A 15,830-nucleotide genomic window follows, 5' to 3' on the forward strand; every position below is an offset into this window, starting at 1 on the left:
TCTCCCAAGTGACAAGTGATAGGACAAGAGGAAATGGCCTCAAGTTGCACCAGGGGAGGTTCAGATTGGATATTAGGAAAAATTTCTTTACTGAGAGAGTGGTGAGACACTGGAATAAGCTGCCCAGGGAGGTGGTGGAGTCACCATCCCTGGAGGTGTTCAAGGAACATGTGGACGAGGCATTGTGGGACATGGTTTAGTGGGCATGGTGGTGTTTGTTGGTTGATGGTTAGACTTGATGATCTTACAGGTCTTTTCCAACCTTAGTGATTCTGTGATTCTTTACCCAGCAAACCAGCCAGCCATGGTCACACACCTCACACAGCTCTCTTTCTGCTCCTGTCGGAGCCCCAGATCAAAAATAAGCCTGGTCCTTATCTCCAGGCTCTTTGTGGGGCTGGCCTCAGTTTCCTGAAGCACCTTCTGTTCTTGTCCAAGGCAGATAACCAGCTGTGGAGCAGAGGTAATGGCCAGTCCTCAGAAGTTCATCTTTGAAGTACGAGACACAGCCAAGAAAGCAGCTTCCCATGGATGTCACAATGACCACAAGTGCTCAACCCTTTCTGGACGGCCAGTAAAATCCACTTCTTCCATTGGCCACTTTCAGCTGCCTTCCCAACACCACATTCCAACAAGTTTAAGGGTCTGCTTCAGCAGCAGAGCAGCCTTGAGCTCACCTGGGAATCACACTAATTACCTGTGCTGGGCTGCGATCCTACAGGGTTGCAGTTGCTACACAAGCCTATGGAGATAGACCCAGCGGTTCTCAGCCTTTCCCAAACGGGGCAGGAGCCCCCACAATGCTCAGCACGTACTTGCTCCACACATCACAGCACACTTCACCATTCACATACTGCAGCGCACGTGACAGCATCCCACACAGTATCAGCCACTCACAGGTACACGTCACGGATTCCTCAGCCTCTTCTTTCATTGCAGCAGACACATATACTCTCACACATTTAGTCATGGCCTCAGGCGCAAATCCTACCTTATTTCTGAAACACGTGGAGACACTGAAGATGGCAGAATCAGCGATGATTTTTCCATTAGGGAAGATAACATAAACAACAAGTCTTGGAGCTGGGGCATAGATCAAGCTGAAGGTAAGAGGGATGGAGAAGAAGCCTTTCAGCACTAGATGGAGGAGAGAAGGGAGAAAGTAGATTTGGTAGTGAAAATGGACTCTGATCAGCTTTTGCCATTCTGCATGTGCCTGTTTAATTCCTTTCCTCTAGTCTTTCAGGACCAGGAGATTTCTGGAGACCACTGGAACAATCAGCACATCTCTGGATCTGGTATTCAAGACCAACAAATGACAATTCCTGGTTCTGTTCATTGCCTCAAGAAGATGAAACAGCTCTTTGGAGTTCAAGCCTAGCTCCACAAAGAGTAAGAGTCTCAGAAATCTTTCAAAGCCTCCCATCACCAGACATCTCCCATCCCATCACCAACAAAGAGGTGACTTTTGTCCCAAAGCACCTATAATTTAGACTTCAAAAAAAGAGCTGGAGAAGTAGACAACAGTGAGTCATCACCCATCAAAATGATAAGCTGTGGCATACTAACTACTCAAAGATTATTTTTAGACACAATTGCAAAATAAAGCAGGAGAGTTTTGATAGAGGGTAAGGCTATAATTTCATGCTGCTTGCAAGGGGAGCAAAAGGACAATTCTTTGAAAATGAAGAAAACAGAGGATGAGCCTATCGGCTGGGAAATGCTGAGTATTGTTCTCTCGGTACCAAGCAAGAGGGTAAAGGAAACAAAAAAGCTGGGAAGGCACGCTGCTCTGATGCAACAGAAAAGTGGTGAGCCAGCTCTGAATTGCAAAGAGGCTTATGCCACATAGCCAAATAAGATGGGATGCCACAGACCACTGAGTGCTCGCTAGACATGAAACAGGGGAGTGCACTTACTTCTTGGCAGACCAACCCAAACAGTCTTCTGACCTGCATGGACTATCCCGCTTTTCCCTGTGACCTAGGGAAGAATACAGAAAGGGAAGGGAATGCCAGTTACACAGTCTTTGAGACCACTGTGCAGATCAAAGTAACCCTGAAATTGGAGATTAAATGGGGGATACGAGCTTTACTCGCTCTCAGGTAGCAGGGAGAGCTCAGGGGATCAAGAAACTTGGGGGAGGACAGGTAAGGCCAACACCTGCCCTGCACCTTTGCAGAGCCCAAAGGAAACGTGCTGCCTTTATTGTTATTACTGCAGCCCCAGGATTGAAACCAGGATCCAGCCCCATGATGGCTGGATGAGCTATCTGTCCTGGGCTGAGCCAAACCTATCCAATATCAGGCTTGAATCTGTAGGGGATGCTGATCTTGTGCCTTGAGCCATCACCCACTAGCACTTGCCCAGAAACTCACAAAGTAGGAGAAAATGACACGCTTGGGCCCATGTTCCAGGTCCTCCGGGTAAATTCTGAAGTCCACCTGGACAGCCTGCTTTTTACCACAGGGCATCGTTTCGGGCACACGGACAATAGAGAGATAACTCCTGCTGGTGCTGTAGAATGGACGTATGAAATGAGAGGCTCGCTGGTAACTCAAATCAACTGTCCCAGGCTCTTTATCCAAATCTTGACGCAGGACACTTGCCTGGTGAGACAAAAAAAAACAAAAAACAAAAACACCACAGTTAATTACTCTAATTAAGCAAGTCAGCTGCAAATCACCCTAGCTGTGGCTTGGTAGGAAGCTCAGATTGGGTCTGAGCAACACCGCAGCACAGGTCTCTGTGCAGACAGTTCGTGAAGAGAGCAACTGGGGTCCGGAGAATAAGCTTTCAGAGGGAGCCAAGATCCAGACCATGCTGAGGTGTTTCAGGTTTGAATTCCCATCCTTCGAGAAGGAACGGGGGAGATGTCTGTGGGGCAGTAAATAGCTCTGAGATGCACACATTCTCCTGCCAACAAGACAGACCCTTCCTCACTTACCTCCAGGGAGGCTGAGGTGCTGTTCCAAGCAGTCGTGTTCAGGCTAAATGAAGCTGTCCCAGAGTCCCCAGTGATGTACTTCTGCTTAAACTGCTGCTGACCACAGCTTACTAAGAGGAGGACTTTTTTGTGCTTCAGTGCCTTGCCTTGGTAGTCGATGACTTTAATCTGAGAACATCGTGGTAAGCAAGAGAAGTGCAGAAGAGTCTAATCAGGGGACAGAATCTGCTGCTTCTCCGAGTCAGGAGCAGCATTTCCAAAGACAGCAAGGTGACCCTTCCAGTCCCTACAATATTATCAACACTGCTACTGGTCACCTCCTTTTATCACTTGCGCTACCGTGTTCATTCACGCCCATGCTCCCTATCCCTTCACAGCAGAAGATCTCCCGGCTGCCGAAATTCCAAATGTTTGGGTTTGCACCCCACATATGGATCCCCATAGCTGCTACTACTCAAGGCTTATTTGGCAAATGGCAGTCTTGGATGTTTTTCTCACTTTTGACAATCCAAGAGTTTTGTCTCTGGGAGTCATTTACGCCCTCCCAAGCCCCTGGCTGGAGGTGAGGTCGGACGAGACGCTAGGTAACAGTCGCTGTGAAGGCATTGCTCACGGTCTCCCCTCCAAAGGACTGTAACTGGGAATTACCTTCCCCCTGTACATCTCTCCAGTGTGGTAGTAAAAATTCACATCGTCAAACAAGGCCATCCCGCCAATCTTGGAGATGAGTAATTTGTGGGAAGCATTGACGCGTGTCTCTGAATGAAAGCAGCAACACAGAAACGTAAGGGAGGGAGCAAGGAAGCCAAGCACCCCTCAGCAATTTCCCTGCAGAGTGACCCACTGGTATTGCTGATGCACATGTTCAGCTGCACACACATTTGATACCAGGGAGATGATCTGCCCAGGGCTCTGGGTGTCTAGTCTTCCTCTCACTTACTTCTAGCCCTTAGAGAGGTCCCTAAGCTTCACCATCTGAGACCGCAGGCACTCGGAGTGAACGCATCATGCCATCAGAACTGGTGGCCCTGTCTCTGTCTGTGAGGTTAGATGGCAGGCCCCGACAGGCTCAGAAAGCTGAGAGCTCTTGCTAGCCTGAAAGTCTCCAGCATTCTCGGTAAGATTTGTGCATCTTCACATGCCTCTTCCCAGCCACCAGAGACGTTCCCAGTTACCTGTGCCATCCTCCACCAGCGAGGCCTCTGCAACCATCCTGTCCTGATAGTACCGAAAGTCTCGACTGAAGGAGGACAGACTCACATTTGCGAAGAAGCAACCCGTCTCATCCGTCTGAAAGTACAGAGAGAGGAAAGAAGGTCTGAGCAAGGCACTTAACGTTAGAAGTTACCCAAATGGCACGGAAATGGCAGTGAAAATCCCTGCTCTCGGGGAGCTTGCCTTTTGACGGAGCAGTCCCGGATGCGGAGCAGGCGCAGGATGCACACCCAGTCGTGGTCACCAGGCACAGTTACTAAGAGGCAGCACCAGTAGAGCACTGGCCAAGCAGCCAAAACCACCGCGTAACATCACCGTTATTTCAGCTAAAGCCTCCAGCGGCCCTGCCTTACCCTGGGGCTGAGCACAAATGTCTCTGAATAAGGCTCAGCTCCTGCTAAGCATCTCACCTGGTTGTTGAATTCCTGACAGAGATCAGGTTTTGAAGCACTGGGCAGGAACGGGGCTATCCTCTGACAAAGGCTCACATGAACCCTCCCCTGGACGCCTTTCCCATAGGTGTATCTGTTTGTGGGAGCAGGGAAAGGAAGAGACAGTCACACGCAGTGCCAGAACACAGGGCTTGCTTTGCACAGCCCTGGAGACCACCTACTCATGGGTATTCACAACATAGCACAGGAGTGGCAGCCATACAGCTGGTCCGGGAGCCCTGACCCAGTAAGCAGGGTCAGGATAGGGCACTGCAGTGATGGGAGATCAAGGGCTCTGTGATATAATTAGTGCCAAACTCATCTATTCTGGGAAAGCAGCGTGCTGCGGGTGCTCACTCAGCACAGAGCTCTGCACTTTACATCAGCATCACCTGCAGTAACCCCAGGGTATGCTGAAGGCATGCGTCGTCTTATGAGTGGAAGCACGGGTGATTAAGAAAGGGCCTTTCATTAAGAAAGCACCTTTACATGAGGCTGTTAATCCTAGCATTGTCCTTGGACTGTACCTGGGGCAATTCCTTTTTGCCTCTCTCTAGTTTCCAGTTTTCCTGGAAAAGCTTCCCTTCATTCCCCATGAGTTTGTTCTGCAGGGAGATGACCACCAAACATCTGCCATGTTCTGCCCCACAAACGGCTGCTCATCAAAGGGTAGGTTGTTCCCCCAGGCTTTGTGTGTAGAAGCTCATCGAGGACTTTTAGAAAAGGGGCATTAGTTACAAGAAGGAGAGTTACAGGAATGTTTTGTGTTGCATCAGGGTGCAAAGAGCTGCCGGGGAAGATTCTGGCCTCCTGTAACTGAAGGGTAGTAATTTCCCCCTGAGCTCCTCACGGTTACCTAGCCATCTTGTGCTCATCAGGCCAGAAATGAACGGGGCCATCCCTCCAAGCAGAATCCTCACCTGCCACATACCCGGAGCGGGAAGGTTTTATCTAGCGCATAAATCTGATTTGGCGCCTCAAAGATCACTTCGAATTTTGGCAGGACTGGAAGGAAAAAACAGAGAACTGTAGGAAACGGTGGCCAACGACAGCCTTTCCAGAGAATCAACATGAAGATAGACTATGGTGGAATAAGAGCCAGGAAATGAAGAAGGAAGGTGGTGAGAAGGGGAAAGGTAGATTTCCATTGTTTCTTTAACATATTTGTGCGTAGTCCCTGGTTGATTGCTCCTTCCCAAACTAAAACGCAAACACATCCAGGTCCCAGCTCTTCTGACAGCTATTTGCACTGGGACAAGACTAGCCTCCCAACACAGTTAATTAGGGGATGAAAGAGAAGTGGTATGGCAGTGGACTTCATACTCTCTGGAAAAGCCCGTCCCAAATGACCTTGTTTTGTCTGATGCAGAGATCTGCAGGAATCAGCTATGTCAGCAGTCTGGGGCCATGCACAACATTCCCCCCACATGCTGACCCAAGATCCCAAAGTGGTCTCTCTCCCGAGCCTCAGCTCAGACTCTTTTTCTCCCATTTCTCCCATTTGTTCCCAGGATGGTTATCATGGAATAAACACCCAGCTTCCTGGATCAAGAGTGCAAGGTCCTCTCTGCAGCTCAGACATATCCCGCACATGCTCATACCATACTCCTCAACGGAGAAGCTGCCGTACGCTTTCGCATTGGTTACGTTGATGACATATGTCCCCAGCAGAGGCTCGTCGCTTAGCTGGAAAGACAGATCTGCAATGCCGTCTTGGGGGACCACATTCAGCCACTGCTCTATCCGGTTGTTCTTAGGGTCCTACACCCACAAGAAAGGAAGAAACAGTTGTTCCAGCATCTCACTGATCCACACCCCATAGAAATCAAGCCTCGGGATTTCAGTGCTGCAGACTACCAGGTTCTATAGCTAAGGAATGAGGTTTGGTACAGGCTAGTCAAGAAATGTTGAAGACAATATAATGCTCAGATTCTGCTCCCAGCATCTGAGTCTCCTTCTACACTTATCTAAATTCTGATCTCAAGGAAAGATCCTTCTCAGTTCTAACTTTTTTCATAAAGGTCTAAGTTGATCTGTGTATACTCTTGCAAATCTAGAACAATTCATATTTCTACTGAAGTTACTGGGAGCATAACCTCAAGTAAGGGCATAAAAAAGAAGCTGTAAGGAGTATGTTAAAGAAATCTTGAAGTTCTACTATTCTACTCAGAGGTCTGTAAAATCTACCAGGAACTGAATACGAATAGCCCACTGAAATGGCTGCCATCAACATGACTGTAACACTAGATTTCAGCATCACTCACCTGGAGAAACAGGGAAATCTGAGGGGGAAAAAAAGGCAAAAACATTAGAACACACAAACACACGCCAGCAACATACACAAGGTACTTCAGATGCAGAGCCCTCTCTGAAGGATGTGCAACTAGTGATTTGGAAATTTAGAGCACTGACAACAATATAAAGTAAAAAAAAAAGTCACAAAAAAGGAGAAATACCTGGTGGGTCCATTACAGTATGGTCTGGAGAAATGGAAAGGAAAAGCCAATCTGGAGGTCACCCAGCACTTGCTAATGACTTCCTGGCAGAGTCCTCCATCAGGAAAACTCACTACCCAAACAGACCTAGCTCTGGCTCAGCTGCAGTCTTAAGGAGGTTACAGAGGTAGAGGATCACATAGTTCGGAAGGAATTTCTGGAGGTCATCTAGTCCAACACCCTGCTGAAGTATGTCGTCTTAGAGCAGATTGCTCATAGCCTTCTCCAGCTGAGTTTTGAACACCTCCAAGGATGAAACTGCTTTCTCTGGGCACCTGTTTCAATAGCTGATCATCACTGACATGGAAAAGTTTGTCCTAATACCTAATCAGAATTTCCCGTGTTCCAACCTGTAGGAGCCAGATTAAGAGCACCCCTCCCCACCACACGTCCAGGAAAACCTGACTTGCAAACTATTCACTCCCCACATGACACCATCACATCAGGAATCAGTAGGTCCCATGCTTGTGCTTGCATGACCATTTTACCAAGACGAGCAAGAGACGTACACCTCTGCCATCTTCCTGAGTTACCAGCTTTTACTTGAGTTACTATTCTCCTCTGGACACTCATCAAGCCTGGCCCAGGGATGAATGTGGAAAAGTTGGAGCTTTGGCAGATGACCAGGGTAGAAAGGAAGTAGGATCCATGCACGGAACAAGGCAGCCTTTTCCACGGCCCCCCCAAGGCTGGCTTACCGAATCGTTGAGTGCAATGAATTCCTCATCCAGAGTCACGATGCGAAATTTCACTGAAGGCAAGAAAATCAGGGAGTATATTTATCAGATCTCAGTCCTTCCCTACAGACCCCTGCTCTATCTGTTTCCCCAGCTCCTGTCTCTATTCTGCACACGTTTGTGATAACATCTGACATGGACATTCCCACATGTAAGATACCATGGACAATGCCCTACTGCCTCCTGCAACTTCACAGTCACCACAAGCTGGACGTTACAGCCACTGAAAACATCACATCAACAAAAGACACTGTCTCAAAGCCTTCTTCTAGGGCTGTCCATGAATTTCAGGCAATCGCAGGCTTTCCATATGGTGTTACCAGCAGAAAGCCTAGGGCCCACGGTTGCTCCCGTTTGCAGCTCTCACCTGTCTGCCCTGGTTGATAGATGGGCTTGTCTGTTTGGATGAAGGTGCCGCTGCTGGCCTTGCGGATCAGGACCTTTTTCTTCTCCTCAGTACTGACCCCTTCGCCTGTGATGATCAGTTTGACGGTGGCAATCTCCTCTGTGCCATCAGCTGGAGGTGCAACCTATACAGAGAGAGAGAGAAGAGCATGCAGCTCCCAGGTAATCTTCTGGGGAGCCTGAGCAGGAACTGAGAGTAAAGTGGAAGAGCTAACCAGTTCCCCTCCACCTGTCCCAGGACATGCCCTCCAATATCTGGATCTAGATCCCACCCAGCTCTCACTCAATCCTACATGACAGCAGGAAGCCCTGCATGTCATGGAATCTGTCCTTCTTCCCACTGGTTAAGGAATTTTGCCTCTGGTGAGAAGCAGGTGCCTGACACCTTCGAGTCTTCAGACTTGGTCAGGATGATGGGCAGATGTCAGAAAGGCGGGAGATGGTAGCAGAGAATCAAAGGAGAGAGAATGAGCTATAGCACAGCCTCAGGTGCTAGGGCTTCAGAACTACCCAGCATGTACAAGAAAGCCAGATTAGAAAAGACAACCAGAGGGTCCAGCAGCCTCAGCACAAAATATACTGTATAATAGAAGGGATACTGTTTAGGCATGTCTTGCCTTATCCTAGATCTTTACTAAATTCTCACCAACAATGAATCAGCTCTAAGATGCTGTTTAAAAATAACAAGCACATCCATTTCCATCCAACTGCTCTTCAGTAGCTCCTAAGAGCTGAGATGCTGCCTGACTTCAGGTCCTACAGAAACTGCAGCATGTCATGCAAACCACCGTTTCCCCAAGCTTTAGCCATGGAGCTGCGCAAGTCCTTCAGAGAAGAGCTAAAGCTGCTTCATCTGGTCTGGGATGGAAAAGCAGGAAACAGGTGGGTTCTTCTTATGCATCCAGAAGTGTGGTAGATTTTAACAAATGTAACTTCCATTTAAAAATTAGATTCAGAAGGGGAATTCAGTGCTGACCGACAGATACTGTGCTGGGCTACACATCCCTAGACATCACCCACTCCCCTACCTAGCAGGCTCACTCGAAGTAGACCCTGTCCATGCCATCCCCGGTTAGGGAGTAACAGAAGGGATTTACAGTTCCTGAAGGGAAAAATCAGTGATGGCATTTGCCTAGGGTGGCTCACCCAGAACTTAGTGCACATGAAAGTCTTCTCCTTCTGGATGGTTTCTTGCACTAAGAGCTCACGTCCTGCAGAGCGCTCCAGGACCAGATTCACTTGAAGCTTTGCTTCATAACAGGTGATATGGAGGCAGGCAACTTGGGTGGATGGGTAGCGGAGATCTGCAGGGATCACCACCAGGTAATGTCTGGGGCAGGGGAAAGAAGACATCAGAGGTGGCATCAGGTTGAGGGCTCAGAAATGCAAAAGAGCTTCCCTGCAGCAGCCCACCAACTGCAGAATTCCTCAGCCATGTGCCACCGCTGCAGTCAACATTCAAAAGCAACAGTGAGCCCAGCAAACTGATTGCTTCACTGATAACTTGAGAAATAGTTTCTGCTTGATTAGCTTAATTACAGCCCTATAATCTTTTTCAAACCCCTTACTCCAGCCATCTCCTGAACTCCCCAAAACCATCCCTTGCAGTCTTCAGAAGTGGCCTCATAACCTTGCAGTCTAGACACCAGGGATTTGATCTGGCATGGCAACTGGAGAAGCAAACATCCCTGGGTCCAAGGTCTGACTTGGAAGCCCCCCCAAAAAGATGGCTTGCATTTTAACTCACAGGAGTCAATATCTAATGCATGGGAGGCAAGGTAAACGACTCAGCTAGGCAAGGTAAATGACTCAGCTACCCTTTGGGGTGATCTGATAGAGCAGGAAGCATGAGAGCTGACAGCATGGAACACGGTCCATCTACCTAGACTGATGCCTTCATGAAAGAGAGCAGAACAGAAGTTCAGCATCACTCACAGTTGGTGAAAAGCAGCTGCCATGTGGAACAGAAGGCTGAGGAGGATGGCTATCCTCATCTTGGGGGCTCTTGCTGCCCAATCTCCAATGGCCCTCTTCCTCTGAAATCACTGAGGCTCTTTTTAGGGGGGTAATTTCTTTCCAGCACAGCCTAAATGAAGAGGTGGGATGGGGGGAGGAGCCAGCCTCTCCCCACCTCTTCCTCTCTCCTGAGATTATCCACAGGCAGCAGTAGGGATGGGTGTACTGTACCAACTGCCCCTTGGCCAATAGCAGCCGCTTTGGCTGCCATCCACCAGTTCAGAACATCCCCTCCTTCAAGGCTGCCATGGAGACATCTGACCAAATGGACTTTTCATAGGAAAAAAAAAAAAAACAGCGAGACCTTTGCTGATCAGTGACCCAGGCCAGGTCCTGATCACTTGTCACTTGTGTCCCTTTGTTTTAGCTGGAGATGGATTGCTGCTGTGCGGCCAGCAGCAAGAGCTCACCGCAGCACAACTGCGGGCAGTGTTGTCATTCGGGACAGAGGCTCAGTAGCTCTGGGTCAGATTATGGCGATGTGGATCTCCTTAGGCTGTTCAGCTTGAGAATGGGAGCAAATCCTTGCACGTGCGTAAGGAAGCACTGTAGCAACACTACCACCAGCCAGCAACCACTAATGAGCTAACGACTTTGCCTTTTCCTTCCCTGCATACCATGAGGGAAATTGAAATATATATTGGCCAAGAGAGGTCTCCACCAGCTGCCTGCAACACCCATTAGCAATGGCACCGTCTGCAAGGAGGGGGCCTCAGGAACTGGTTCCAGTTCCTCATTGTTCATGTCTGGGTCTAAAAGGTCTAGGGTACAAGGATACAGCCTTTCGGTTCTGTTTTTGAACCTGAGGGTCAGGTTAAAACTCAGAAATTAAACATGTGAGACACTTTCTAGCACTGATGACAACCTGTACAGAAGGGTAGACAATTGTGCTGTTTAACCAGCCTGGCTTCCAGAATAGCACGGTCACCACGTAAACTGCCTGTAGTGAGCGGTACAGATTGCACTAACTCACAAAATACATCAGAGACTTGTGTGAGACAGCATTAGTTAGCCCAGGCTGAAATGGACCAGGGACTGTCCGAATAATACAGACAGCTACAGTTCTGTGCCTGGAAATATTTCCCAGCGCTGTTTAATAGTGCTGATGGAGCCTAAGCTTTCCATATCTGGGTCCCAAGATGGTGTTACTCAAGCAGGCAGTTGGGATATCTTTGTCGGTTCCAGGATGCCCAGAAATTTCCAGCTAACTTGGGATCCCTGTTCCCAATACTCTCTATACTCTTTTTCCAGATGGGGTTGGGAAGACTGATCTCCATTGTACCTCTATCACTGGGCCACTGTAGAACAAGCATGCATCATGGGGGCTATACATTATGCAGAGGAGCTGTTAGTGCTAGCACTGCCTTTGTCTCAAGTGAGTATTTCGCTGCTCAACTGATTGAGATAACTGGCCTGAGGCCAGGTATCCCAACTGATTTCAGAAATCAGCTTTGAGTTGGTCTAAATCAGCATTACGCTCCTAGGCAAGGAAGACTGGACACTTTATTTTGATGGACACATTCTCCCCATTCTTGTCTCTTTGTGAAGGAAGGTCATGTTACTGAGAATGGCAGGCAAACTTACAAATTTTTGTCTAAAACCTGAGATTCTCCTACAGAAAGCACCAGCCAGATCTGTCATAAATCAACAAACCATAGCCAGAGAGGTCCAGCTGCTAGCAAACTTCTGACAGGAGCTGCACCCACCGAAGCCAGCACTGGGGAGATCTGTCTGACCCTGTCCCACCGTGCTCCTGCTACCGTGTTTGCCCAGGTGCGTTCTCTATTCCTTGCCGGGCTGTGGCAAACCTGGCTTTCGGTCACAGGAACATCCCTTTGAAGGATCGGCATTGCAGGCGGTGACTGGCAGCCGCACAGGTGTCATAGACCCGAACAAAGGCTCTGGAATAGAGAAAGCACAGCAAGGCTCTGCACAGTTTCTAGTTCTGCAGTTTCTTTCTCTAAATGGACTCAGAGAAGGCCTTTGTGATGGAAGTGCTGAGCCAAGAGACCCGTGGGGAGTAAAGGACCTGCCCCTTCTGAAAACACACTGTTCAGCTGGAGCAAAGGACAGACTACATACTGATGACGCAAAACCATACAGCTACCTGTTCTCCACAGACAACTTGAATCAAAAATGAAAAGGAAGAAGAGGAGACTTAGTAAAGGCCACCCCTGTGATCATGGAAGACATCTTCCGTGGTCCAGAATGAGGACCAGGAGCAATGGCACCTTGGAAATCGCTCCAATGTTTTAATATCTTTGAAAACAAAAAGGCAATAGTATCAATGATGTTCTGTATGAGAAGAGTACTGGGGAAGCACTGATGTCTGCAGATCACTTTGACAGGAGACTGTGCAGAGAGGAGGAAGTCATCGGCTTCTTTAAAGAATCACATCTGTTAGAGAGCCTGTAGTGCAGAGTAATTCATCAAAGCAACTGAATCATTCTTCATTCTCCTCTAGACACTCATCACCAGCTTCATACAGGCCTAGGGCCTCCTCTGTTGTTGCCTTCTTTGCTTTCCAATCACAAATTCATGCTCCTAATCACTGAGATTCCCAGCTCACCTCTTAAACACACACACTCTATAACTACTGTGTAGCATCTTCAAAGACAGTGGCATTGGATATCCTTGTGTTCTGATAGTGAAGTATACTTTTGCATTAAGGATATTTCTCAGTCCATGAAGGGTTCATAAAAATCTGGGAGGCCATAATGTTTCTGCAACCTGACCAGCATCCATAACATAATGGAATCCCTCGGAAGATTCTCTCCATAATGCCAAGGCAGACTGCTGCACCCGCTTTCTGCTGCCTTGACAGCAGAATTTGTCCACTGCACCAAAGCCAAGCAAGGAATTGAGAACACACCTGGACAAACACAGCAGAAGGTGCAGGAACTGACTGGGTCAGAAAGCTTGACGGCAACATAGTGTAAACTGTTCTATGCCTCTCTCAATGCTTGGCTCCTACACTGAGATCATTCAAAGAACTGCAAATCTTCTGAAATTTTTGCCCACAAATCTAGCGCAAGCCTTTCGATTGTAGGCTTTAAATTTGTTAATTGGAATTGAGCTTTGGAGAATCACAGAACTATGCCCAAGGAAGTCTGGAAACCTTCACAAGAAGGCTCTCAAACCATGGGTGGGCCATGGATCTCTCTCCAAAGAACAGCTGTGAACCCTGAAACCTGCAGCTTTGCATACGTTTCACAAAAGGGCAGAATAACGAGCGGAGCTTATTTCTAGCTAACACTCCAAAAATCCACACAACCCATTGAAAGAGCCTATTATCTTCCAAACCTTCTTGGCCCAATACCAAAGCTCTGGTTCTTGCTTCACCTCTCCTACTCACCCCACTGAACTGAGAAAGTCTCACCAGCACTCCAGGCACTGTGACTTCTCTGAATCACAACATCCTGACTTGTAAATTCAAATCTAGCGATCAAGTAGAGAAGCACTCATGGAAGTTGAAAACTGTTTACAAGTTGATAAACTGGCTCAACCAAAACCACAAAGACTTCCAGATCTGAATGCTGTGGCTTAGGAATCATCTCCAGTGTTAACAAAGAATCAAAACCCAAACCAGAACCTGCTGGTAAAGTTTGGGATCCTAGATAAAGCAAGTTCCACCAGAATAATTGTGGTGAAGATTCTACTACGTGTAATATATTTGTGACCCCATTTGTCAGGTGTTATGTGAGACTCTTAATTTTGGCAAAGCCACTTACTTTCTCAATTAAGCGGCTACTTTGATTACACCCAAGGAGCTCCTTCTTAGTGCAAGGACCAAACAAAACTCATTTTGTATGGAAATAGTTCTAGTAAACTGACCTGAGACATTGCAGTAGCTTGGAAGAACTGATCTTTGTGGAATACCTTGAACACTGCCAGACATGGGCAGGAGGCTACACTCAAAGTCAGGATCTCTCCTAAAAATCTTGTGACTGTGCCTTTTCCATTTAACGTAGGACTGAGCATACAATTGGAGATGAACCATGCAGCACGTCATAGAGACCTGCCCACAAATACTGAACACAGACTCAGAAGTTTAAAATTAAAAGGCGTGTGGAAGAAGCATCAATGTAAAACAGATATTCAGTGTTAGACACAATTCACAGTGCCACTCTTTCTGCAAAAGCTATTTCGATGACACACATACCAGGTACTCAGATGTGCCATCTTTCTGGAGGCTGCATGAAGAAAGGGCTGGGGAAGATTTCTTCCTTTTGAGGAAAGGTATCAGAGATTCTTCTTCTTCCTCTGGCAATCTCATCAGTCCCTTCTCTTGATTCCCTCCCTTTCCTCTGCTATCTTTTTTGGGTAGCCTTCCTTTGCTAACTGTAAAGGCTAGGACACAGTAAGCAGTTGGCCAGTTCACAGACCAGCAGAGCCACAGTCCCCAGGCCCTTGGAGGGAAAGGACCCGCCACACAGGGTAGTTCCCTTCCTGGACACCAGTGTGCTCTGTCAGGGGGATAGTCTCTATTTAACAAAGCTCTTTTCTCCTCTCTGAGCTTATTCTTCTCCTACCCCACAGTTCTGCTGTGATTTTATCTCCACTGCACACAGAGAAGGTGAAATGATTTGCTCCCTACAGCAGAGACACCGGCTATTCCATCCAGCATCCAGACTCAAGCAGAGATGACAGTTTGAAGGAAGGTGTGATAGCTATCACAGAATCACAGAATCATTAAGGTTGGAAAAGACCTGTAAGATCATCAAGTCCAACCACCAACCCAACACCACCATGCCCACTAAACCATGTCCCGCAGTGCCACGTCCACACCTTCCTTGAACACCTCCAGGGATGGTCACTCCACCACCTCCCTGGGCAGCCTCTTCCAGTGTCTGACAGCACTTTCAGTGAAGAAGTTTTTCCTAGTATCCCATCTACACCTCCCCTGATGCAGCTTGAGGCCATTTCCTCTTGTCCTACCACTTGGGAGAAGAGACCAACACCCACCTCCCCACAACCCCCTTTCAGGTAGTTGTAGAGAGCGATGAGGTCTCCCCTCAGCCTCCTCTTCTCCAGACTGAACAACCCCAGTTCCCTCAGCCCCTCCTCATCAGACTTGTGCTCCAGACCCCTCACCAGCTCCGTCGCCCTTCTCTGGACACACTCCAGCACCTCAGTGTCCTTCTTGTAGTGAGGGGCCCAAAACTGAACACAGTATTCGAGGTGCGGCCTCACCAGTGCTGAGTACAGGGGCACGATCACCTCCCTGCTCCTGCTGGCCACACTGTTTCTGATACAGGCCAGGATGCCGTTGGCCTTCTTGGCCACCTGGGCACACTGCTGGCTCATCTTCAGCCGGCTGTCAACCAACACCCCCAGGTCCTTTTCCGCCTTGCTTTTTACTGTACTGAGAAGGGCATTTGCTTACCAGAAATTGCCTTTCACATGACCCTCTCAAAATCCAGTGGAGGATCCATCGCTGTGTTTGAACAGAAGCTCCGTCTGGTAGCCTGGGTAGGAGAGAAATACAAGTGAAAATTTTTCCAGAAGCAACAACTACTTACTTTCTGCCATAATCATACTGTACTCCTGAAGAAGATACCACCTGATAATGGAACAAGGTCAC

At 48.1% G+C, this 15,830-nt stretch overlaps 1 protein-coding gene across 1 annotated transcript in view; it reads right to left on the minus strand.

The window, feature by feature from the left end:
• Positions 1-14,522, minus strand: part of LOC104257243 (alpha-2-macroglobulin-like protein 1) — a 29,315-nt gene extending 14,793 nt beyond the window's left edge. Inside the window, exons 1-14 of the mRNA XM_059817125.1 lie at positions 14,401-14,522; positions 9,377-9,560; positions 8,193-8,355; positions 7,787-7,839; positions 6,858-6,875; positions 6,195-6,354; positions 5,514-5,598; positions 4,573-4,687; positions 4,123-4,237; positions 3,596-3,705; positions 2,948-3,115; positions 2,379-2,609; positions 1,920-1,983; positions 992-1,137 (exon numbers count right to left, since the gene is read on the minus strand). Of these exons, the coding sequence (XP_059673108.1) occupies positions 992-1,137; positions 1,920-1,983; positions 2,379-2,609; positions 2,948-3,115; positions 3,596-3,705; positions 4,123-4,237; positions 4,573-4,687; positions 5,514-5,598; positions 6,195-6,354; positions 6,858-6,875; positions 7,787-7,839; positions 8,193-8,355; positions 9,377-9,560; positions 14,401-14,522 (1,734 nt within the window). The remainder of the gene's footprint in view (positions 1-991; positions 1,138-1,919; positions 1,984-2,378; positions 2,610-2,947; positions 3,116-3,595; positions 3,706-4,122; positions 4,238-4,572; positions 4,688-5,513; positions 5,599-6,194; positions 6,355-6,857; positions 6,876-7,786; positions 7,840-8,192; positions 8,356-9,376; positions 9,561-14,400) is intronic.
• Positions 14,523-15,830: the final 1,308 nt, after the last annotated feature.

The sequence above is a fragment of the Gavia stellata genome, chromosome 4 (assembly GCF_030936135.1).
Source record: "Gavia stellata isolate bGavSte3 chromosome 4, bGavSte3.hap2, whole genome shotgun sequence".
Classification (NCBI taxonomy): domain Eukaryota; kingdom Metazoa; phylum Chordata; class Aves; order Gaviiformes; family Gaviidae; genus Gavia; species Gavia stellata.